Source organism: Panicum virgatum, chromosome 5N (assembly GCF_016808335.1).
Source record: "Panicum virgatum strain AP13 chromosome 5N, P.virgatum_v5, whole genome shotgun sequence".
NCBI classification, from domain to species: Eukaryota; Viridiplantae; Streptophyta; class Magnoliopsida; order Poales; family Poaceae; genus Panicum; species Panicum virgatum.
In genome coordinates, this window is record NC_053149.1 from 37572072 (window position 1) to 37598175 (window position 26104).

General features: G+C 46.3%; 1 protein-coding gene and 1 long non-coding RNA gene across 2 annotated transcripts; one reads left to right on the plus strand and one right to left on the minus strand.

Moving 5' to 3' along the window:
* The first annotated feature begins 11382 nt into the window (after positions 1 to 11382).
* Positions 11383 to 12491, plus strand: LOC120672216 (probable glutathione S-transferase GSTU6). Its single transcript, XM_039952538.1, has 2 exons — positions 11383 to 11842; positions 11928 to 12491. Exons 1-2 carry the CDS (start codon positions 11513 to 11515, stop codon positions 12324 to 12326), a joined length of 729 nt encoding a protein of 242 aa, XP_039808472.1. The 5' UTR covers positions 11383 to 11512; the 3' UTR covers positions 12327 to 12491.
* Positions 12492 to 17288: 4797 nt separating this feature from the next.
* LOC120675550 lies at positions 17289 to 18227 on the minus strand. Its single transcript, XR_005675389.1, has 2 exons — positions 17785 to 18227; positions 17289 to 17643 (listed from the first exon to the last, which is right to left on the minus strand). It is a non-coding gene; the product is annotated as an uncharacterized LOC120675550 (long non-coding RNA).
* Positions 18228 to 26104: the final 7877 nt, after the last annotated feature.

The following is a 26104-nucleotide window of genomic DNA, read 5'->3' on the forward strand; positions in this document are numbered from 1 at the left end:
TACCCGGCTATTCCGCTCCCGCTCCCGTTTTCCATAATAAAAAACAGAAACAAAAATAGTTCAGAGGTTTTCCTGTCCGTTTCCGTCCGTTTTCATCCCTAGCACAGAGGGGAAACAATCCCGGGGCTCCGAACTCGCGGCGGGGCGGGGCCTGTAGCGCGGACACGTGGGCTCCGTACCATGGGGCCCAGGTCTCAGCGAGAGGGACGCGACCTGGGGACGGGAGGGCGATGACCTGGAGGAGAGGGGCGGAGATCGGTGCAAAAGTCGCACCGTTTGACCGGTCCGTCGGCCGACCCGGCAGCCGTCCCATGAGTGCGTGGAGGACCACCGCTTCCACACTCGTCGGAGTGTAGCGCACTCACAATGACAGCTGGGCCCGACATGTCCGCTAGGCTGACTGACATCGACCATCTAGCAGTGCTTTTCTCTCGTATCAAATCAACATCAGCCACCAGCCACTAATTAGCCAACAGTATTTTTCTCTTACAACACCCGCTATCATCCACAGCCAGCCGAGCCGTGTCATATTGGGGCACCCGCACGTGCATATAGGCTTCGGCTGGCTGTAGCTGGTGGCTGGTGATGATTTGTTAAGGGAGAAAATACTGCTGACTGGATGATTGTTGATGGCTGGTGATGATTTGTTGTGAAAAAGTACTGCTGAATAGCTGATGCGAACAGAGCGATAATAAATAGACCTCCACAGCTCCTTCATAAGAAAAGCATCTCGCACCAGCTGTGAACTTCATGATATGCATGATGTTGGCTCGTTACGTGGTTAGGCCCATTTAAATTCAAAGGTATTCAGTCTATTATTTTTAGCAAAAAAAAAATATGTAACATATCGTATATCTATAACTTATTACAAGAAAACATGCTCTAAAACCTCGAAATATCAGCCGCCCACCTCCCAATCTCCCCATCGCTGGCCCACGTATGGCCCAAAATCGCCGAACCAGCACCCCCCCCCCCCCCCCCCCCCCCCCCCCCCCCCCCCCCCCCCCCCCCCCCCCCCTCCCTTCTCTCGATTTCCTCCGACGCCCTAGCTGCTATCCTGTAGTCGCCCCAACGTTCAATCGCCCGTTTCCACATATTATCGCAATGAAGAACATAGTCGATCAGCCACGAGCGGTCGCGCAATTACATTGCCCAGAAATCTTATTGTCGTCTATCGTGTAGACTTCACGATGGCAAGAGTTCGGAGATACCGCTCAACCTTCTCCTCAGTGCACGCCAAGGAAAGGGCTGGCGAGATCTAGCTCGACGGCACAACACAGCAAGAGGTGGAAAATGACAGGGAAAATTGAGAGAGTTTTACCTGAATATTTCCAGTCCACTTATATAGGCGCGACTGCCCTCAAGGAGCCGTTATGACTTTGATTACGCCAATAAAAAACATTGAAACTCATTCATGATGATCATGACAATTTAATGGGAATTGTGGCATTAACCGGGCATCGATTAGCACATAATTAATGCACAATTACTAAAAATGTAAGAGACACAAGTGGCAAAATTTGTGCTGAATTACAGCCGCACGTCGCAAGTCACGAGTCACGTGACTACACAAACGAAGAGACGCGGATACGCGCGCGCTCTGCTGTGTGTTTAGCAAAGCCTTACACACTCCATCTTTTGGCTTCTCCATTCAACACATGGAAAGTGCTCTAATATTTAAGTTGGTGTCCACTTGCTTGTACTAGCACGATGGGACTATACCAACTAGGCACATGTTGATTTGGAATTCTCCTTAATGGGCAATAAATAGACCAAATTCCAACAGTAAAAGTGATGCAATCGCCCAACCAAGACCAGAAAGGCACAGGCAGGCCTCGCCGCGATGTAGAAAAGATCTTTGGTTGATGCCACCATGTTCTTTAATTATGGATAAAGGGATCAAAAGTTACACAATTCCAATTAAAGAACATGCATGCTCGAAATTTATTATTTTATTAATTTTTCTTTGTGGAAAAGACGTATATATTCTCAAGACAAGCCAGAGTAGGTTGTTTGTTACCTTGTTGCTTTGTGCATAAACTTTCTATTAGCTCATACAGCCATGTTGTTACGACCAGAGTATGTAAAGAGGTGTACAACACCATTACTTCTGTATAAACAAATGCAGCCGAGTGGTATTGCAAACTCCAATAATTCATTGCAAACAGTGAATTGAACGGCACGCGGTGGCCGGCGGTGGCCAGAAAAGCGGATCGAGGATATGTGGAGGAGAGACTCACCAGCAAATTAAAGATGACAGTAGCGAGCTCCTGGTGTCCTCCGATCGATCGATGCGAGTGTGCTGTCAGAGAAGACAGAAGGTGAGTCAGTGCACGACCGGCGTCACTGACAGAGGGCGAGGGAGCATATATAGGGCATATGCAGCTGTGTTGATCAGCATTCTGCTGTGACCACACAACAGGAAATAATAAGGAACAACGAACTCAATCCACTTTTTTAATGAAAAAGAAGATTGCTATTTTTGCGCCCCAGCGCTCGACCGTCCGGCGCCCATGCGCGCAGCTCCGCGCTTGCGACTCGCGGAGAGGTTAGGCTCCGGCCGGCGGCCGCCTGCTGCCAGGGCGCTGCTGCCGTGCAGCACTGGCCGCAGGGGGCACAGGGCACGCGGAGGAGCAACCAGCGAGCCAGATATGGCAACACGATGTCCAACAGAGCGCAGCGACCACAGATCGGTGACCTGGCAGCGGGTGACATTCGCAAGCCCCTACGAGCGGCGAGCTGTTCCACCACAGCGTCCGCGTCTGATTCCTCCCTCATCCGCCGGCGGCCTGCTGGAGACATGTCGAGGCTCGGGACTGTTGCCTCCGTCGTCGTACCTTTGCACTGTCTGTGCTAGCACCGGCTCGTCAACCTTCTGGGGATGCATCCAGCAATGCCACTGTCATGGCCGCGAACTCGCAGGACGACCCTACGAAGGTGCCATCTGCTTCTACCTTTTCCTTTACATCTTCGTGTTTATGCTATTGCCTGTCAGTTTGTTTGGTTTTTCATGGGATTATGCCTAGGATTTAATGTTCTGTTCCTATTTTAGAAGATTGAATAAATGCTGGCCGAGGGTGACTGGGCGAGGTGTTGGTGAATTGATGATTCTGTACTCATAGGTTTGGAACCCTGAGATAGCTTCCTTGGTTCCTCCAGATCACTGGGAAGCAACATTGCTACCATATATGGTCACTTATTGTTAGATTACATAGTGCAAATGCACTTTTATCTCTCCTCTGCTCAGTGCTATTGATTCTGCCACGGCTACTTTTGTGATGTGTACAACAATTAATGTCTGAGCATCCAGTAGTGATAAGAGGAGATCTACATTAGGGAATTCTATTTAAGTTGGGTTTGCTATTGAGTGAGATATCGCTCCCAAATTTCCCAAGTTCCTGCCTGTTAAAGTTGTAATGTTGTTGCATGAATATTAACAAGTGGCCTGCTTAAATAATAGTTTAGTCTGTGTTGGCCCCTTGGCCTTTGTTACAATAACATGTTCCCTCTTACCTTTGCCATTTCCATCTATGATCTTCTTTCAATTGACCTAGCCTTGTTTGAAGGAGCCCACTAGGATTGAAAGTTGTGCATAATTCCAGGTGAGCTTAGCTTATATTCTTTTGTCAGATTTTAATTCACTTTTTTGCAATTTCAGCAGTGACTTCCATGTGTAGAAAACGGAATCCTGCGCCTGATGTCGTGGGAGCCTGCATGTTTGTCTTGGATCAGTGTCCATCCTACTTGTATGAAAGCATTTGTGGCATTTGATGTTAGATTGTTTTGCTTCAATGCATCTTGTCCACAATTCTGAAATTTGGTTTTAGATTATATCTGCCATTTTATAGAAATGTTAACTGAAACTGAATTTTGGTGGGGTTACACATGAGACTTCAGATATGCAATTTGTTTCAGTTTGTATATTGCCATCTGTAATACTGCAATGTTAACAGCTTGTCATACTCCATGTATAACTTGACTTATAGAAATGCTTGTAGGTACTAGGTAGCAGATTAATTTGTTACAAATCCTATATATCATCAACTCAATGTAACCCTGTTTTTAGATAAAATATAATCTAATTGGAGAGACAGTAATCAATTTATTGCTATGTGCTATTTGGTCGCTGTCTTCTCATATTTAGCCCTGTTTCTAAATTTGTTAAATCTTGCTTAGGTTATTTACTTATTGGTTTGAAAAAAAAAAGTAGTCCAAAAGGGATCAGTCCTTGATGTCTTCTCACAGTAAGTACCATGACCAACGTTGAGTTTGAAAAGCTCATCTTCTCTTAGCTTTTGTACGGAAAATATCTTCTCATAGTAAGTACCATGACCAACGTTGAGTTTGAAAAGCTCATCTTCTGTTGCTTTTGTACGGAAAAGATCAATGCCATAGGAAAAAATATTAGTCCAGATGAATAGTATATTTTGTAGAGAAAAGAATGGTCTCTGTTTTTGTCGTGGTCTCCTATACATGAATGGATTTATTGTACTACAGATGTTTCATAAGCGCTGTTAAGAAGCAGTGCTTATTTGCAAACTTTTATATTGTTAAGAGTACATAACTATTGCTTCAGTAAATTACACTATTTTTTTTATAGCAGTAGTTCACAGTGAAGGATCACTTGTGCTGGACTTTGTATGCTCACTATTTCAGAATTTTAGGGTATCACAATGCGAAGATTACATGACTGAATATGAATGATTAAACAGCCATGTATGTGGAAATGCAGATTGCACTTGTCAATTCATCATTATAGTTCTGTTATCACTGTCAAGGAAATTTTTATATGTTAGCTTGACTGATAACAATGTAGTTGAACGATGTCCTGCATGAGTTCAGGTGGTTGGGCCATCATCAAGCTGCGGATCGGGCAGGCTGGATCGAGAATTTTTGTTTTATTTTAATACTTTTAAATTTAATATTTTAATGATAATCTACGTGGATCTAAATTTTTAAAAACTAGCTCTTTTGGTCACAACATGACCTGTGGCGCGAGTCCATGAAGGGTCACGCCATATACTTCGGAGCGACCAACCTGCCATGCTAGCACACCTAAGGCCAAGCTGCTGACGTGGCAAGGTTGAGTCACACCACATGTTTTGGCGCGACTGAGTCATGTCATATAGCTTGGCATAGCCACGCCGAGCAGCTTAGCGCGACTCAACTAATACAGAATAGGACTCTTTTGTTCATGCCACCTTCCCATTCTACTCTATCCTTCCCCTCCAAAGGGCTTGATCTCGACAGCCGTCGCCACCCGGGCCTACCTCGTACTGGTTGCTGCCACCCATGCCTACCCCCACCACTCGCGCCTCCGGCCGCCATTCACACCTCCCGCGGCCCTTGCGCCATGCACGCCATGCGCGGCAACGGCGCTGCCGCAAACCCAGTGTGTGTCTCCCGTCGGTGCCGAGCGCACCCCTTCCGCCGACAAGATCTCTAATTCCTTGAATCGCACTGTCAATGTTTGAAACATTATCACTATCACACTTGGAGTTTGCATTGCTGGGCAACAAAACTTCGAGTGCGTGGAGTTCAAGTTTCCTTTCGTAGTCGTTTCCTCACCAAGATATACCAAGGTGTTGAATTTGTTGTAGCTTCCCATGCTCATGGGCGTAACCTGTCAGTTGTTCTTTTTTATGTCTACCTGGAATGATTAGCAATCAAAAATACCCGAAGGAAAGCTATATCCTAGAACATACTCTTGCTTTTATTTAACAGGGAAATAAATAAATGGTAATCCAGGTTATCTCCCGGTAGTGCTTTGTTTATGGTCGTTAGCTTGACCATGAGAGTTCTTGCAGCTATCAGTGATGATGTGTCATTGTTTCACCACCTATTGTTGAAGCTAGGTACAAGGTTAGTGCCACAATGCGCCCACAGAATCTGCAATGTTTACGATAAACATATACATCTACAATCAACCATCTGAAAATTTTGCAGAAGAGGACTTTAAGGTGGTTGTAGTCCTCGTGTGTGTATGGGGGCACTAAGCGTGCCTAACTATGGAATGGCATTAGATGAGCATGGTTTTTGTGGTATTTCCAGATTGAAGTTCCCATGCTCATATGTGGAATTCTTTCCTTCAGATTCCAAAGTCGGTGCCTCACAAAATTCCTTGGACCATGAATTCTCCATCAAGAGATTTATCGTGAAAAATCATGGTTGAGTCTTGATCGTGGTCGAGAACAACATAGTCGGGGCCAGCGGGAAGAGGCTCAAACTCAGCCGAGAGGGATGATGATCGTTCATCTTCACAAAAGTGAAGGATTTCTTCCGAGTCGTACTCTTCAAAGGTGGAAGATCTTGCCATCTCAAAGAGAATGGGCTCGGTTAATATGAACAGAGATCCATGCATCATCTCCTCAAGCGGGTTTTGCTCGAGAAAATGTCGTGCCATGGAATTTTCTAAACAGGATGTGGTAGTGGCAGAAGCGGTTTCCCTAAGCTTTTCATCTAGTCCCTCTTGAGATACATCATTGCAAGGATAGGTAGTAGAAGGAGGTATCGTAGGCCTAGGGGAAGGTGCTGTCAAGGGATTTTCTAGTTGAGTGATGTGGATAGAAGAAAGTTCCTCCCCATGTTGGGCATCTATGAGGTTCGAAGTGTTTTCATGGTTTTCAGGTGATTCATCCTCGAATTGGGAAGAGAACATCGGAAGGTGAATTTCTTCTCCCTCAGATGTTCCTGGTTCGGTCGAGGATTCTACAGCTAAATCTAAAGATATGGAAGATGAAGGATTGGATTCAGCCGCTAGGAAAATCTCTTGTCTCGACTTGCGCTGTTCTCAAAGGGGTTTGGGACTGTTGGTGAAGATGGTATACTCATCGATATTATCTAGGAGTTTCCAAAGTTCAGTCGGAGACTTAAATGACCATCCAATGGCAATGTCGAGATAAGTGGCAGAGTACTTGTCGAGGCCCTCATAAAAGTTGCGAAGCAACAAAGATTCGGGTATTGATAGCATAGGTCCAAATTTTATCAAACCCAAAAATCTGTACCAAGCCGTGCTTACGGATTCCTTCTCATTCTGCTGAAAACAGCGGATATCCCTATGTAGAGCAATGATTCGGGACATCGGGAAGAACTCAAGACAAAACTTGTCTTTAAGCTCATCCCAGCTATCGTTCACACTGCCTACAGTATGTGTGTACCATTGTTCGGCCTTCCCTATAAGAGAGAAAGGGAACAATTTCCACATGAGGGTTTCTTGTGTCATGCCTGTAATGTCAAACAATGAACACAGCCGCTCAAATCCAACAGATGGTGGTATGGGTTTTCACTTTCGAACCCAGAAAAGGAAGGCTTCCGAACCAGAGTGATAAGATTGGGATAGAGTTCACAGCCGGATGTGAGAATTATTCGTGTAGAGGATGGTGGCTCTAGGAACTCCCCCTAGGGGTGGAGAGGCTGTGAAAGGATAGCTTCTCCATGGGTAGCGGGGTAAAGGTAGCAGAAATGAAAATTAAAAATGATACGGAATAAATCACATAGTATAGAGAAGTTTTTAAAGGATAGCTTCCCTATGGATAGTGGGGGTCAAGATAGAAGAAAAGAAAAGCAAAAGACATGAGGATGACTAGGTACGAAGAAAGATACAACAACCGTTCTTCGGCAACAGCTCTAGAAAACTTGTTGGGTATTTTAGCGTCACAAATAAATCTGCAAGCGCACTGATACCAATGTAGCTCCCACCTCAGAGTATTCCAAGGATTATCAAATCCACAGGGAACCTGTGTGCACTAACTCATATTCTAGTCGGTCCAAGGACACACCAAGATAGGTGGAAAGGGTAGAGAGGATTCCTAAGGTAGCACTATAGCTGAGTTAAAGGTGGATCTCTCAGGCACAATACTCGTTTCAGGCACCGGCTTACGCTTGGTCTGCCAGGCGACTCCGGCCAACAGCTCTACACTATATCCGAACATGGAGGACTACAAAGGGACCAATAGGGTTGTCACCACCTACGACCTACCTCTAACAAACCGTGGGATATAAGGCAAATGAAGGATAAACCCTAGCCTAGATACCACGTCTACGCTATTGATTACTACTGCAGTCTAACTACGTATGGACCCCCATAGCAAACTACAACACTCTGTAAGAATACAGAGCGACGAACCCACGAGTAAGAGAACTGATCTCACTTGACTACAAGCACTACTAGCATCTACTATACCAAATAAAATACTAGAGATAGGAACCACGAATACATACTAAAACCCGAAGAATGTAGCAGCATTCATAGAGGTACAAGCTGGGAGAAGAATACCGACAAGCCGACACGTCTCCCGAACTACTCTCTAACTCTCATAGAGGTACAATTTAGAGAAAATCGCCAAAGACCGATGCCCCTCCTGAGTACCTCTACCCCTAACCTTTGCAAGACAACTCTAAACCAAAGAGGAGGCCCTCATTTGGAGCCCCTCCCCTCATATATATAGAGGGAGTTCATGGTGCTTTTCGGATGAGGAGTGCAATGGAGGCACTTGAAACCGCCTTAAGGAAGCTTCCATGAAGCTGCACGTCGAAGGGGAGGTCGGTTGTGCCGACCCATGGTTGGCCGATCGGGGTGGTCGGCCGACCGGGTTCTGGCCCCGAACCGGCTCAATTTTGTCCAGGAAGTTGCTTGGTAGGTTCCTAGGTTGGTTATGCATGCCTCCCCATTGTCCTAAGTCGGTTGCATGTGTTTTGGGACCCTCCAATCCGTGTGCCTGCGCCTGATTGGTCGACACCTTTTTGCTTTGGATTGAGGAGTGTGTTTCCTTGCTCACGAGGTGTGTTTTCTACCTTATTTCACATGCATACAATTATTTACCAACACTTGTGGAAGTGATTAGTAATAAACCCCTACCACTATGTTGATGTTCATTTTTTGTGCATTTATGTAGGATTTGATGGTCTAAAATTGGCACTTAAGAGCCGTCAACATGAGGGTCTTTATAAGGTGACCGCCTTCAAAAATAAGGATATTATCCGAGGCGGTCACGTTTTAATGGTGACCACCTCGGTTAATGTAATTTGCGAGGCGGTACCTCTAACCGTCTCGGTTAATAAGAAATACTGTCTCGATTAATACTGTGCATTAATCGAGGTGGTTTTTTTTCTTCTGCACGTATCAGGGGTGCTAAAAAAAGGTCGCAGTAAATCATTTTTTTACTATTGTGCTTACCTTTTGCAGTTGTGGATATAAGAGTGCATTTCTATTGGTCGGCCGGAGTGGCATGCTCATGGGTAAATACATTATTTGTTCAATAGTTTGGAACTACTATTGTTTTGGTTTAGGTAAACTTATTATTTATTTTCGTGATTATTGTCATGCTGTTATATTTTATGGCCAAATGTAATGTAGAGGTTTAGATGGGGATGCTGAAAAATGACATTCAATCTAAACTGCTTAGCAGGACGGGGACATTTTATGGACTCTTTGTGGACTTGTCATAGAGTTCTAATGGACTTGTAATGGTAGTAGTATTATTAGGCTTTTCATGGACACTTTATAGACTTGTCATGGAGTTCAAAAGGACTTGTAATGGTAGTAATATTATTAGACTTATCATGGACACTTTGTGGACTTGTCATGTAGTTTCATTGGACTAGCAATATGCTAGCACACCTCTGTGTTTTGTTTTCTGCATGGTGCAACTTAATCGGTGTGAAAAGGTTTAGTCCGACAAGTTGAGGCAGAGTTTGCCTAAGAAAAATCTGCTCGTGGTCGACCCATGGCGCGACTCCTTTATGAGTCGCCCCATGATGCTTGGTGCGACAATCTAAAGTGCGGTCATGAGTCATGCCGGGATGACTCCTTATGAGTCACGCCAAGTCGCTCGGCACGACTCATGAACGAGTCACACCAAGCAGTATGGAGCGACTCAGTCATGCCAAAGCATGTGTCGCGACTCAACCTTGCCACGTCAGCAGTGCGGTCCGAACCGCAGAAGTTCCAGCGTGACAGGTTGGTCGCGCTATAGCATGTGGCGTGACCGTTTAGGGGTCGCGCCTCCTGGCGTGACCAAAAGAGCTAATTCTTGGAAATTTATATTCACACATATTATTATTAAAATATTAGATTAAAAATGATTGAAATAAAAGAAAAATTCATGGATCGAGCGGTGGCAGTGGTAGCGCCGACGGCTCGAGTACGTGCGGCTGCCACTACAAGGTGACGGCGCAACGGATCTGGCAGTTCATGAGCCCGAGGTCGAGGTGAACCTGTGCCACATGTTGTGTTGCCTTGCACAGCACAAGAACACTTAGGCAGATCTGACACTCAGTAGGTGGAACTTCTGATGAACTGAAGTTTTGATGGATGCAATATGAATTTTCAATGGATGCAAACCATATTATGAATATGAATTCTTGTTTGATATGTTGTGTTGACATGCGTTCTGTACATGTACTGGTGGTTTATATTTGGGGTGGGCTGAGATGCAAACCATAGTATTCTGTGACGAACAAAATTATCATGAAAGTGGTGCCACGTCAGAACCAAATCGTCACGGAAGTGCTACCATGTTAGACCGTAGTCCACCACCACATCATCCGCTTATAAGGTTATGTGACGTTTTATAGATCTTTACTGATGAAAAATTTTCGTCATAAATTAGTGACAATAGAAGAACCGTCACAAAGTTTATGACAAAAAAAATAGGGTTTTGTCGTTGAATACCTTTTATTACGGGGTATAGGCGACGGATGAATTTTCATCATGCAAGTGTCGCAGAATATGAAACATAACTAAAATAGCACTTTTGTGACGTAAAAGCAACGTCACAGAAGTCCATATGTGTTGTAGTGCAGATTCCGTCAAGAAGCTGTGGTGTGGCTATGGTGTAGACCCAGCTTGGGCACAACCTCCGAGATCTGCATCCTGTCATCCTCGAGATTAAGGCATAGCAGGACTTCGAGGAGCTCGTTGACGACCTTTATGAAGTCAATGTCGAGGTTGTCAATAAGGTTTTCCTTGGCGACGACTAGGCTATAGTAGGCCCATTCTTGATGTAATCCCAATCTCTTGATCGGCCTTTGTAATATATGAATACGACAATCAAGATACTGGCTTCCCTTTGATTATGTGCTTTTGCCATTCCAAATGTGAATGTTTGTAATTTTTTGCATTAAGAGCGATACATTGCCCACCCGCCTCTAAAATTACATTTTTACCCATCTCTAAAAACCGTTTTCGTAGTAGTGTAATCATGTCATCTCTTAATTTTGACCAGAGCTTGCAACATAATCCCAGAGTTAAATCAAAGGAAGCTTGATTTGAACGAAACTGTTGACCTCGCCGGAGCTGGAGCTGTGTCATCAACGGCAGCAGCGAGATCATGGTGCTCCTCGGCGTCATGTGTCATGGACTAGGAGACGCGTGCGCCGAGAGCCCGAGACTAATCAACTCTCAGTTTTTGATCAGAGCAGATCCTGCCAGCGGCAACACTAGTCGTCCCTGGAGCTGAAGCCAGGAAAGCATATGGCTTGGTTGACCGACTGACCGCCCGGCCGGGAAACCATGGATGCTGCGGAAGGCAGCGAGCTGAAGGTGCTGGGCGCGTGGGCGAGCCCCTTCGTGCTGCGGGTGCGGGTGGCGCTGCACCTCAAGGGGCTGGACTACGAGTACGTGGAGGTGGACCTCGCCGACAAGAGCGAGCAGCTCCTCGCCTCCAACCCCGTCCACAATAAGGTCCCCGTCCTCCTCCACGCAGGCAAGCCGGTGTGCGAGTCCATGCTCATCGTCGAGTACCTCGACGACGCCTTCCCCGACGCCGGCACGGCGTTCCTCCCCGCCGATCCCCACGGCCGCGCCATCGCCCGCTTCTGGGCCGCCTACGTCGATGCAGAGGTAAAAGGCCCGCGCGCCCACTTTGTTCTTGGCCGGTTGGCCCTGAATCCTGATGGTCATGGTCGCCGCGCCCGCGCGCGTGCAGCTGCTGAGCTCGTGGGTGGCGATCCACGCGGCGGGGACGGAGGAGGAGAAGGCGGAGGCGGTGGCGCGGACCCTCGCGGCGGTGGACACGCTGGAACGCGCGCTTGCGGACGCGGAGCAGCGCACCCGGGGCAAAGAGTGGTTCGGCGGCGACGGCGTCGGGTTCGTCGACCTCGCGCTAGGCGGACTCGTGCCGGCGATACAGGCGTCGGAGCCGACGACGGGACTGCGGATCGTGGACACCGCCAGGACTCCGCGGCTGGCGGCGTGGGTGGAGCGGTTCGCCGCGCTCGACGAGGCCAGGGCGGCCATGCCGACGGTCGACCGCCTCGTGGAAATGGGCAGGAAGAGGCTCGCTGAACCACACGCGGCGGCGGCAGCGCCGGAGGAAAGCAACTGAGTGTCAGGGGAATGGAGAAATAAAGCAATGATTTTATTATTTGAGATGTGAGATTTAGCTTGCTGCACCGTGTACTGGATTCGGTATATATTAGCCGCAGATTTGTTGTGAAATAAATTGGGACGGAGTCATCACCGTGGGGAATAAAGATGATCGTGATTTCTATTTCGGGTAATGTTTGGGTTCGGGCATCTGGCCAAAAAATAAAAAGAATCGGATGCCCCAACCCAGCGATGATGTTACAGTTTTTTTAGATAAAGGATAACAATCCGGCCTCTATGCCAGGTATACACAGCCAAAGAAATAAAGTTTGTAAAAAATTGAAAAGGGCACACCAGTCTCTAGAAAGACACAGAATTATTGGAAGCGATAGACATGCTTCCACCCTCCTTTAACTAAATCAAGAGCAACTGTCTCAAAAAGTCTGCTCAAGCTGGAGAAAGCGTCCTTGGCGTGTTCCTCATACTGTAGCTAAGCCTAGAAATGAAACCAATATGTTCCCCTGAAGATGACCTGCAAAATCGAGATAACTTTGTTTTTGTTAAAAATAATATCATTGCGACATCTCCAAATCGTCCAACAAACAGTAGCAACCCCCACCAAGATGATATTCCTAATTTTTTTAGATTGATTAGAAAGCCAAGAATTAAACATGACGAATTGATCTAGGTGGCGTTAAACCAGTAGCATAAAAGATAATCCTCCGAACCATTCTTGCATAAGGACAAAGCAGGAAAAGATGTTCTATAGTCTCATTACTATTACATCCACATCATTTTTGGCTTCCTGCCCAGTTCTTCTTAGCAAGATTGTCTTTAGTTAATAAAATCCCCTTTCGAAGAAACCAGAGGAAAATCTTAATCTTTAGAGGAATTTTCAATTTCCAGATTAGCTTATGTCTAAAAGGCGACTGTGTATCTAGACAGTGTAGATATAAAGATCGAACAGTAAAGGATCCTGAAATAGTCAAATTCCATTTAAACGTATCCGACCCACCCACCAGTTGAATATGCGCGATCTGAGCTAGAAGGTTTTGCCATTCCACTAGCTTGTTACCCACCAACGCCCTCCTAAAATATAAATTGAGTGGCCTTGTAGCCAAAACACTGGCCACCGTCGCATGAGGATGCCTCACAATCTTGTAAAGCGATGGGTATTTATCTTTGAATGGCATTTGACCTTCCCATACGTTGTCCCGAACCTAGTTTTGCTCCTGTCTTTAATCGTGAAGGAGCCTTTGGCAGGAACCTCATCTTTGATCTTCAAAAGACCTCTCCAGAAATGAGAGTCATAAGGCTTTGCCTGCACCTGCATGAGGGACTTGGATCCTAAATATTTGTTCGTTAGTATGGTTTGCCAAATACCATTAGTATTGAGCAAATTAACTAACCATTTTGCCAGCAAGCATTTATTCTGCAGCTGCAAATTTAAGATACCAAGTCCCCCTTGATCTTTAGGACGACATAAGATGTCCCATTTGGCAAGTCTATACTTGTGCTTATCGGAAGAACCTTGCCAAAAGAATCTCGTTCTAAAATGGTCAAGATTTTTTAGTACACCTTTTGGGACTTCAAAAAAGAACATCATAAACATGGGAAGGCTACTAAGTACCGAATTTAACAAGACCAAACGGCCCCCATAAGACAAGTACTTAGCTTTCCAACAAGAGAGTTTTTTTCTCAAAACCTTCTTCAACCTTTCGCCACTCATAATTTAGTAGCTTTCTATGATGCATAGGAATTCCTAAATATCTAAAAGGGTATTCCTCGGCATTACAACCAAAGAGATCAGTATAGAAGTCCTGCATTTCTTTACCTGCTCCGTAGCAGAAAATTTCACTCTTGTGGAAGTTGATCTTTAACCCGGATAACTGTTCAAAAGCACAAAGCAATAGTTTAAGATTCTTAGCTTGTTCCAAGTCATGATCAATAAAGATGATGGTGTCATCGGCATACCGTAAGATAGACAAACCATCATCCAAAAGGTTACGTATAACACCTCTTATTTGACCATCATCCTTTGCCCTCTTAATGATGAGAGCCAGCATATCCGCGACAATGTTAAATAAAATGGGTGACATAGGATCTCCTTGACGGAGCCCTCTCTTGGTTTGGAAGTATGGACCAATTTCGTCATTGACTTTGATCCCAACACTTCCGCCAGAAATCATCCCTTCAATCCATCTACACCACTTAGAAGAAAAACCTTTCATGTGTAGTGTCTGTTGAAGGAAAGACCATTTTACTTTGTCATGGACCTTTTCAAAGTCAATTTTGAAAATGGACCCATTTTGTTTTTTGGTATGCATCTCATGGATAGTTTTATATAAAATGACTACTCCTTCCATGATATTCCTGCCTGGTAAGAAGGCAGTCTGCATAGGACCCACCACTGTTTGGGCAACATTATTCAACCTATTCGTAGCCACTTTAGTAAAAAATTTAAAGCTAACATTAAGGATGCAAATGGGTCTATATTGTTGAATTTTTCTTGCCTCCTGAATTTTTGGAATTAGCGTAATGATTATAGTTATGAAGAATATGTAATTAGTTAATTAGTTAATGATGTTATTAAGTTGCTTACTAATCACCAAAGGGCCAAACCTCTTGGCTCCTTAGTCTAATCTCAGTGCAAAGTTTCAATACACAATTACCAAGAGTGATATATCATCAAAAGGCTTTTGAAACTATGGATGAAATAGGACCTCCCAATGCATAGTTTCATTTTACGATTTCATAGGCGAGCCATTGCATTCAATTACTATGAACATGATTGGTTGAAATCAGATGAGATGAAATTCTCTAGCCCCCAATGCTAGTTTTATCAAGTTTCATAGTCTTGGAAACAGTGTAACCCAAGTTTCATCTAGATGAAACTCATTTTTTTCTCTCTTCATAAATTTCTTGCCATGTCATTATTTTTGCCTATGTGGCATCTCATTTAATGTGCATGAAACCTCTATGAAACTTGCACGGGGACTAGCCTTAGGCTAGTCTCAATGCACAGTGTCATCACACGGTTACCAATATCATTTCCCTCCCTGTGCTACAGTACTGCACAAAGGCGGAAAGGCGATCTCGGCCTCTGCTCCGATCCCGTCGCTTCCCCCTCCCATCTGGTTGCCTCGTTAGCACCGGAGGGGGAGGGGAAGCCGGATCTACGGTAGGGTGTTGTACAGCTGTAGGCCTAGGGTAGTTTAGCTAAGCTAGGTTCTAAATAACTACTCACATGGCGCCGGCTATGGCGACGGCGATGGCGCCTTCTGCGGTGACTATTGGTGAGTTCGGTTTCTTCCCCTGCGACGGCACCTGCTACGTCATTGCCTCGGTGAAGCTTTTGTTCCTCTTCTTCGTTTCCGGTCTTCCTATGGATGGATGCGCCGTGGGTGGCTTCGGCTCTGTTGCCAGCACATCCTTCTTCAGCAAATCGGACGACGACAGTGGGAGGGTGGACCTTTTCTTCCGGTCGTTGGCCGTTTGGCGGGCGACGGTGGATCCGTTTTCCTCTCCTCTCCATCACAAGCTGGCAGCCGATGGCTGGATTTTGTGGCGTCACCAAATTTTGGAGTCGCTTGTGAAGATTGGAGGTGGAACAAATCCTAACCTCCATGCCGGATCTAGGGCGGCGGCGGTGGCAGTGTCGTTGGCTTTCTAGCGTGGAGGTTTGTCTACCGTTCGCGGCCGGACACGGGTCGTCGATGCCTCGATGGCGGAGACGGTTTCGGGGGCGTTGGATGTCTTTCGCAGGTCTGCACACCCCCACCGTGGGGATGGGGAGGATTGGATGCAGGGGTGGAGGAAGATAGGCGGGCGGGAGCTGCCTGGCCGACTCCGGCGCCGAAGAAGTGCGGGGTTCGTCCCCGACTGCGAGCCACAACGAGTATCTGATATCGGTTCCATTTGAAGCCTTTGCGCGAGGGATGCTTCTTCGGCTTAGGTTCTGTGCTTGCACCTTCGTGCTTCGGCGATCAACTGTTCGACGGTTTGGTGAAGCCGGCGGCACTTCTAGTGAGCACAGGGGATCCAAAGGACCTACTTGTGTTTTGTTGTTTTTCTAGGGTCCTCTGTGTAGATTGGTTGCAGCATCTGTATCCTTCATGTCGTCTTGGGACCTGTCTGTATTCGTACGTCTTCATGGATGTATTCCTTACCGTATAATACAGATATCTTTACACAAAAAAAAGAGCCATGTGAGCTTGACACTACCCCTCTCAGTGCACAGTGTCATTGCACAGGTTTATAGACATATTACAGTATTAAATTGTTCAATGGTGGTGTAATCAAATGTAACATGTGAACTATATAACCATTTGTAAAACAACATACTAGAATATATATGGTTCATTTAACTTTAATATCCGTACAATATTAAAATAAAGTTGCATAAATGGAAATGATACATATAACATATTTCAAACTCTAGATATGTAGCGAGTAACAGAATTCACACGGAGAGAGGAAAGCTTCTGCGCCATATATAGCAAACAGGGAGAGAGGAAAAGGCATTGCCGGCGCCCTTCCTTGTCGAGCAGAGGTACGGCGCAGGGGGATTTGGGGTGGGGGCGGCGCAGGGTGCAGCGGAAGGGAATTTGGGCGCCGCAGGAGATCGATTTGGGCGCGCAGGGTTTGGCTGACGGAACTGAAGCGGCTGCGGAGGGAAATTTGGGCGGCGCAGGGGGATTTGGGTGGCGCAGTGGAGAGGTGGACTGCAAGCGGCGGCGGGGATTTGAGCCCGTCACGGTGGAGCAGGGCGGCGAGCCCTGGAGCGAAGGAGGATTTAGCGCGCGAGCGGCAGCGGGCCTTTGGCGCGCAACCGCGGGAGCCAGGCGCGGGAACGGAGCGAGCGGGGGAGGTTTCGGGCGGCGGCGGAGCGGGGAGCATGGGATGCGGATGAACCGACGACCGGGCTCAGTGCGCGGGTCATCCTGGGGTCATGTTTTTTTTTTTTTGAACTCTGGGGTCAGGGATATTTACATATTTACCATTATAAGAAAGGTCACTCGCTGGATTAGCACTCTTAAACGGGCTTCTACAGATTTAGCACTACTGTAGCTGGAAATCTTATGTTTTTACCACTTTTGCCTACGTGGCGGGACACGGCGACAGGCCACGTTGACGCCCGGTCAGCAAGGCGAGGCGAAATGTCCTTTGTGCCCCGCCTTTGTTCATGTGCCCGTGACACCCCGTCCAGCCTTTGACCGCCCCTTTGTCGAATTCAAGCGAAGATTCAGTAATTTTTAATTCCCAATCTGCTCCACGGAGAAGAAAGCATGGGAGCCCCGCTGCCTTCTCTGCTCCCCTTGTCGCTCTGCTCTGCTCTGTGTAACAGATAATGAACAATCTAGTAACAGATATAGATCTTGATGGTTAACACTAAAACTAGAAATAACGAAAATGACTGAACTGCATCAAAGCAAAACAAGCGGAGAAAAGTTAGAACTGAGTAGTAGCTCAATTACTAATCTCGAAGTTCAATGATGGTTCAGTAATTCCAATCACCAATTTGCTGGTTCAGTAATTTCAATCACCAATTCTCCACGAGACCAAAATTAGAACAAAATTAGATGGGGTAGAGAGCTGTGGGAGATCAGAGAACTGAATTACTGAGGCAAAATATCAATTACTTCATAATCAAAACAAAATCAGAGAGATTAGGTGAACGGCGGAGAGCTGCTTGATTCGTAGCACACATCTTTTTTTTTCTTGTAATTTTGATCCTCGTCGCAGCAGCATGGGCGGCCGCGCTGGCCTTGTACGGCCAGCCGGCCACGTCCCCCGTGCAGCAGCAGCCTGGCAGGTAGCCTCCGCCGCCGGCATGCTCCTAGCACGCGCCCGCGCCGTGCGGCCACAAACCCTGCGAAGCAGCACCCCCGCCCCGTGCCTGCACCTCGCACGCGCGAGCCTGGCCTATGCGGCCACCTCCGACGTGGCGCGGTACACGCCGCCTACCTGCTTCTCGCGCGGGACGCCGCCGGCCCATGCGGCTGCCTCCCCTGCTCCGCAGCACCCACGCGCCGCCGCCGTCTCCGGCCCCACGCGACCAAGCCCCGCGCTCTGCCGCCCTCGCCGGCTTTGCGCCCCGCCGCTCTCGCTGCCCTCGCCGGCCTTGCGCGCCGCCGCTCTCGCTGCCCCTACACGCCGTCGATCCGGAGAGGTGCGCCCTTGGGGCTTGCTGCGCCGCTGGCCTGCTGGCCCCGTGCGCCGCCTCTCCCGCCGGCCCGCATGTCGTCGATCCGCGGAGGCCTCGCGCGCAGCCGCGGATTCCGCTCCCTTCGGCCCATCACTAGCGCGCCGCCGCGGCCTCCGGCCCCGCCGCAGCCTCTGGCCCCTGCTCGCTCGCTCAACCCCGGATAGCGATAGCGAGAGGGGGTGAGGAGAGTGGGAGCGGTCAACGGGCTGGACGGGGTCACGGGCACATGAACAAAGAGGCAACAAAGAGGGCATAAAGGACATTTCGCCTCGCCTTGCGGACCGGGCGCCAACGTGGCCTGCCGCCGTGTCCTGCCACGTAGGCAAAAGTGGTAAAAACGTAAGATTTACGACTATAATTGTGCTAAATCTGTAGGAGCCCGTTTAAAAGTGTTAATCCAGCGAGTGACCTTTGTTATAATGGTAAATATGTAAATTCCCCTTGGGGTCATGGTTTTGTCAAGCGAGCTACGGAGGGGTCAGGGAGATGATCCTGCTATTCTCTCTCTCCTCTTAAATTTCATGTCAAATCAATATTTTTGCTGATGTATCACAAATACTGAGACTAGCCTTAGGCATGTATATAAACAGTGGTGCCCCATAAAAAAATACAACAATTTATTCACTCCATCTATTCTTTCTCACTTTTTTGCTACAATAGTTACCACAGAAACTTCAACTCATAAGTTTCTTACTTTAGATAGGCTGATGAGAGCATCTTCAGTGGTCTCCCTTTCCCTAATAAATTGATAATATTAGAAAGAAGATATACTCCAGCAGGTCAAAATCTCTCACTTTACCAAATAATTATTGGGTTGTCCCAATATTTCAACCCCCTAAAATAAACGTAGAATTTTGGCGCTCTCTCTCTCTCTCAATATGCTAGTTGTATTGGGAGAACATTAGTAGAAAGTATCTCTCCCAATTATCTATAAAAGTGGTATTGGGACATCCCAATAATATCTTATTGGGAACTGTTTATTGGGAAGCTGTTGGAGATACTCTTACACCAGAATGCAATGTTTTCAATCGTAAAATCGTGTCTAGTCGTAAGGGTACTAATAAGATGATTAGTTGTGATTTGTCGTGGATCAGTCCGATTAGTCAAGTCTTTTAGGTCTTAATCGTAGCCTAGTGGTCATGTATATTCTAGAACCGATATACTATTGTTTAAAGCAAAGGTCAAGATAATGTTGATGGTTAGATGGTGACTCAGTAGTTTTATATTCTAGAGCAACTAGCAAGTTAATTCAGCACCACTAAGAATGAAACATCGAACCATCTAGGAACTGAGTACAACCAACACTTATATCATGACATGAGACAGACTCATACCTAAAACATAATAGAGCACCAAATCAAAACCATCGATGGCGTAAAGTTGCCCATAAACTAGTTATCCCCATGCTAATCGGATGACTAATTACAGTCAGTCAACAATTATATAGTCGGACAACCAGATTTCTAGTCGAGATAATCGCCTCGTGGACATGACCGGTGCTGGCAAACCAATAAGCACAATTAATCGCGACTAATCTAAAAACACAGGCGGAAAGACCCACCAACTCTAATGATGGAGGGTACTCCCTCCGTTCCAAAAAACATATCATCCTAGAAATTCTAGGACAAATTAACAATAAAATGAAATGATTATATTTGCTCCTATTTATTACCTATATTTAGCACTAATTAATTCTTGCATGTACATGCACTTTCTAAATAGAGTAAGATGATTTGTTTTTGGAATAAATTTTGAATGCTAGAGTGATTTGTTTTTTGGGACAGAGGGAGTATGTGGAACATTTTTGGCATGTTATGATGTTGCCACGGTAGTTTTAGTTGATTATTGATCTTGTAATATAATAATTATTTTAAGATTGTACAATAATGGGCCGGAAACCATTTACAGTTGCCCAAGGTTTGATCGCTATTGACAGAATCCTATCGCGAACAGCCCTACCATTTTCCGATTTTGTAGGGAAAATCATCCATAGTTTGGGGTCGGTGTTATTAAATAGGGAATTAGGCGTTCTTGCCCCTGTTTCAATCTCTAATGGTGATTTTATCCTTATTTTTTTATTTGTGCGATTTTACCCCTACTTTATTGAAACGAAGACTCCATTTACCCCTCCTTTCCACACCGTTAGGTGTATATCCGGTAAAACAACTAAAATAAATCAGAGAAAAACAAAGGCCACTGAGAAAAAACGTTCATACCCTTAACCCAATCTTTACCCTTAACCCTATCTTTATTTTCCATTCTACAGACGGAGGTGCCGATCCTCTTCCTAAGACTGACTTCAACAAGGCAAGGTAAAACAGGACATGCATTCCTTCGTTTCCATCCTCCACAGTAGATGGGTTGCCCATGCATTTTTGGTCTGAGGCAAATAGGATTTTGCCACCACCGGCAGCAGAAGGCCGCCGGCGGTCTTCTTCCTCTGCTTTGTGTCTGCGCCAACCGCCGCCGCTGCTGCTGCCCATGCCGAGAGAGGAGGGAGCTCCATGGAAGCCCAGGCTCGCGGTCCTCCTCCGCCACGGCCTCCACCGAACCGCCAGGAGAGAGAGGGAGGACCGGCGACGAAGCTGAAGCTCATTGGAGTCGCCGTCCCGCCGCGCGCCGCCCACGAGTCGAGCACCAACCCGCGCGTGCGCCTCGCCTCATCCGCCGGAGGAGAGGGAGACCCGCCGCCGTCGCAGGATGAGGGGAGCACAGCACCGCTGGCGTCAAGGAGGAATGGTGCGGCCGGATCTCGCCGCCGTTGGATCTCCTCGCGTGCACCGATGGACGGCGCAGTGAGGGGGAGAAGGGAGGCAGAGCAGGAGGGGCGCCGCAGCTGGCTCTGCGCCCGCGCCCGCCGGCCATGGACGCGGCGCATCCGCTGGCCGCGGGTATCGAGAAGTGGCGTGCTGCCGCCGCAGGCTGGTCCTGCGCTGGAGGAGGAGCTTGATTCCTCCACTCTCCTCTGCTCCTGGCCGACGGGGCTCGACCATCGAGGAGCTCGATAGCTGGAGCCATCTCCGTCCGCGCGGGTCCACCAGTGATTTGCGTCGGAGGATAGACGAGAAGCATTTTTGCGTCTTGTAAGCATCTAGGCCCTCTATGTATGTTTCGGTGATTAATGACAACCATTATTATGACTAATGAGTTTGTGCATCTCAATGAAACATTATCGCTCATTTGGTCATATGTCAAAGAGGCCCCTCAATTTCGTTATTCTAAAAGGCGATCTCGGTATTCAACTCAAATATATAACAAGACTAAGGATCTTTCTAGTCCTAAGTGTCGCAAGGTTGAGAAGGACACTTAGATTAGTATAGATTTTATAGTTTTGTAGAGGTCGCACTATTAAGAGGGGTTAAGGCTAAGTAACTTGAGCATGGACATGGTCAATCAAAAATGGATGCACACTATGGTCACTCAGGTTCCTAGAAGTTCAAATAAGTGGTTTTCAACTTATATCTCAAGAATATTTGGATTTCATTCAAGACTCAAATCAGAAAAGGCAAAATCAGAAAAAGTCTATACACCGGTTTAACCGACGACTCAACTTTTCTATACGTCGGTTAAACGCAGTTATCAGAGTCTGGACAGGATCTATACACCAGTTAAATCGACGATTTTGAAATTAACGTCGGTGCATTAGTCCAGAGAGTTGGTTTTTCGAGGGAATTTCAAGTCTATACACCGGTTAAACCGATGATGTTTGAAATTGAACGTCGGTGCAATTGATCAGTGAGTTGGTTTTTCCAGGGATTTCAGAAGTTATACTCACCGGTTAAACCGACGTCGGATTTGAGTTAACGTCGGTGCAGTTGTCCAGAGAGTTGGTTTTTCAGTTGATCAGTGGACAACTACACTCACCGGTTAAACCGATGATACGTCGGTTAATCTGCCCAAGTTGTAACGGCTAGTTTTCCAAATGGGTAGTTTACATTCATCGGTTAAACCGACGCTGGCTATTGGAGGTTCGTCGGATTAACCGGCATTAAGTACTTTTCTGACAGCTTTTCTCCAACGGCTTCATTCGTGTGAGCTGCCTATATATACCCCTCCAATGGGTCATTTTGAGGTCTCTTGACACCAGGCAACATTCATACACTCATACTATTGTTGAGAGATCTTCCATACCTTTGTTCATTCAATCATTCAAGAAGCAAGACTAAGGACTTGAGTAGAGAGAAGCTTGTGTGCATCCGTTCTTGGTGATCGGTTCTTGCTCTAGTGAAGGCCCTAGCTTGTTACTCTTGGTGATTGGCAGCACCTAGGCGATCTTGGTAATTGAAGGTGTTTGTTCCGGAGCTTGCCAAGGATTGTGGGAGCCCGAAGAAGTTTGTACGTGGCTTGAGCTCCACCACGCCGGGAAGGTGAACGGAGACTCTTAGTGAGCGCCCTCGTCTCGGTGACATGGGAGGTGACAAGACTCTTAGTGAGTGTCACAACATGGATTAGGGGTGTGTGCCAACACATCGACACCATGGAAAAAATCCAGTTGTCTCTTGCCCACTCTTTACTTTCAAGCACTTACTTTCATACAATTATTCATGTGCTTGACCTTAGAGATCATAACTTAGCTCTACCTTGCTTAGTTTCATATCTTGTTGTTCTCTTTATAGCTTGTGTAGTTTGCTTAGTTAGCCGGTTGGTGAATTGAGCCTTACTAGCATTGCATAGGTTAAGGTTGCTTTATTCTGTTTTAGAAATTTGAAAAAGGCCCAATTCACCCCCCTCTTGGTCCATCGATCCTTACACGTCGCCGTTGGCATCCAAGGCAAAATGCATGTCTTGTTTGCGTGTCTGTTGGAGAATTCCTTCCCAAAAACACTGTACCGATGCATTTTTGCTTTTGCCTTACCTCGTTGAAGTCAGCCTAACCCTAGCAGACGGAGGCACCGAATCTGGGCGAGCGCGAGCAACGGGAGAAATTGACTATTATATGACTCCAAAGATTTGGTTTCTCTATAATAGAACTCCAAACGTTGGTTTCTCCCAAATAGAACTCCAAACATTTTCTCTAAGCTATAATAGGATTTTCTTCCCTTTTATCATGTTTTAAGCCATAAATACACCTAACTACATACTCAAATACATGTATATGATTCTAATAACAATATTGCCCTCTTTTCTCCGGATCGTGATTTCTCACGTACGTCCGCCTCCCCCGCTCGACTAGCACCGCCGCCGCTCTCCGTGTCATGCCGCCCTCCACAACTCCCCACGCCGCCCGTCCAAGTGGTGTCCTTGCCCTAATAATCCATGCTGTTCCCGCGGCCGGGGCAACAACCCTAGGCGCGTCGGGGCCTACTGGTGCTTCTAGTGGGGAGGCAACGATAGCTAGTGCTCCTGGAGGGGAGGTGACGGCAGCTGGTGCTCCTGGAGGGCAGGCCACGGCGGCCGGTGACCTTCCACAGCCGAACCCTAGCGACGATGCTGTAGGTTTAGCAAGAGCTCTGCTGTCCACTGTTCATCATCCAAGAATAGAGTACAATCTTTCGGTGCTTGATGTGCAGAGGTATTGGCACTACCGATTTCTCTCTTTTGCCATTTACGATCAATTTATATGTACTATTCAGTTTGCTCAAGACATGGAAATAGTATAGTACGCTAGACAGTAGTAAGTGATATAGTACTAGACCATGCATGCAGCCTATCTGATTGAACATTCAGTATATCCGTCGAGCAAGTTCAGTACTAGAACATGCAGATCATTAACGATTTCTCTCTCTATTTATTAGTATCAATGTTACTAGTACACTAAACTAGATTTTGCTTTTTTAGGTCCCAAGTAAATGATGTCAAAAATACAGAACGAGTTGATTGGTCTACCATACAGATAGTTGACAAATGATGAGGGACGAATTGAACTTATGAGCGAGAGTCAAATGTGCGAGCTTTTAGGTTTGGCAGATGAGGGCACACCAAATATACCTACATAAGGACACCATCGTCGAATGGATGAACAAGGAAATGATTTAGAGCTTGGTCAAGATGTTGATGGTGCTGCCATTCCTACTAATGATGGAGGTTGGGACACAGTACCCAACAATGGAAGAGTTCAAACTGGCAGTGCGGACTTATGCCATCAAGAAGGAGTTCCATTTAGGAGTAGAGAAGTCAACTACAAAGAAATACAGAGCTTTTTGCAAGTCTGGTGATGAAGCGACAGGCCCTTGTACTTGGAGGATAAATGGATCGAAATTGGATGGCAGCGCTACTGTAGAGGTATTTTTTTTGTATCATTTAATTCAACCATTCATCTAGTTATGTAATTTAATATCATTTTTTTCTATTTTTGTAGGTAACCGTGCTAGTTGATAAACATGATTGTGTGTCTAGCGAGAGGATGCAGGTTACAACTCCAAGTTGCAAGTGGGTTGCTAGCAGGGCTGTGGATATCCTTAGAATTGAACCAAACATTGGTACTAAGGAACTGAAAACGAGGTTGGAGACAAATCCAAGTCATAAGTGTACAATTGGATATGACACTGTACAGCAGGGTAAAAAAAAGAGCACTTGAAGAGATTTATGGGAAATGGTCAAATAGCTTTGAGCTATTATTTAAGTGGAAGGCCGAGATGATGAAGCGGAGTCCTGAGAGTGTCGTTGAGATTGATGTTCTTGAGGTAGATGGTGAGATATATTTCCACCGTTTTTTCTGTGCCTTGAAACCATGCATTAATGGATTCCTGGAAGGTTGTAGGCCTCATTCGAGTGTAGATGCTGCAGCACTTAACAGGAGGTGGAATGGTCATTTGGCTGCAGCAGTAGCAGTTGATGGCCACAATTGGATGTATCCAGTCGCTTATGGCTTCCTAGCTCAGGAAACAATAGATAACTGGACTTGGTTCATGGAACAATTGAAGAAAGCTATAGGTGACCTTCCACTCCTTGTTGTTTGTTCTGATGCTTGCAAGGGCTTGGAGAATGTAGTGAAGAATGTATTCCCCAATGCGGAGCAAAGGGAATGCTTTTATCATATGGTCAGAAACTTCAAGAAGAGATTTAGAGGGTTTGGCCAGATATATCCTGCTGCACGGGCTTATAGAGAGGATATTTTCTATGACAATATAGCAAAAATGGTAAGTGGATCACCAGCTCCAGTGCAATGTTTACAGGCCAATCATAAGCTATTATGGTATAGGTGTGCTTTCAACCCAGAAATTAAATGTGACTACATAACTAGCAACATTGCTGAGTCATTTAATAACTGGATTAGAGACCATAAGGACTTACCGGTTGCTGACCATGCTGATAAGATCAAAGAAATGATCATGGTACTGTGGAACAAGAGAAGAATTATTGCAAATAGGCTACCTGAAGGCAGGATACTCCCAGCTATTATGGTTCAGCGAAGAGCAAAAACTAGAGGTTTGGGACACTTGAAGATTGTACCATGTTCTAACTGGAGTGCAGAGGTGTGGGACCATAGCGGAGCGGTTTCTATGAGGCATATTGTCAAGCTAGGCCAACAAACATGTACTTGTCTTGAATGGCAGCACACCGGTAAGCCATGCCAACATGTGCTGGCCTATGCAACCCGCCAAAGGGGAGTGGACCTAGAACAATTTGTGCATGACTACTACTCTGTG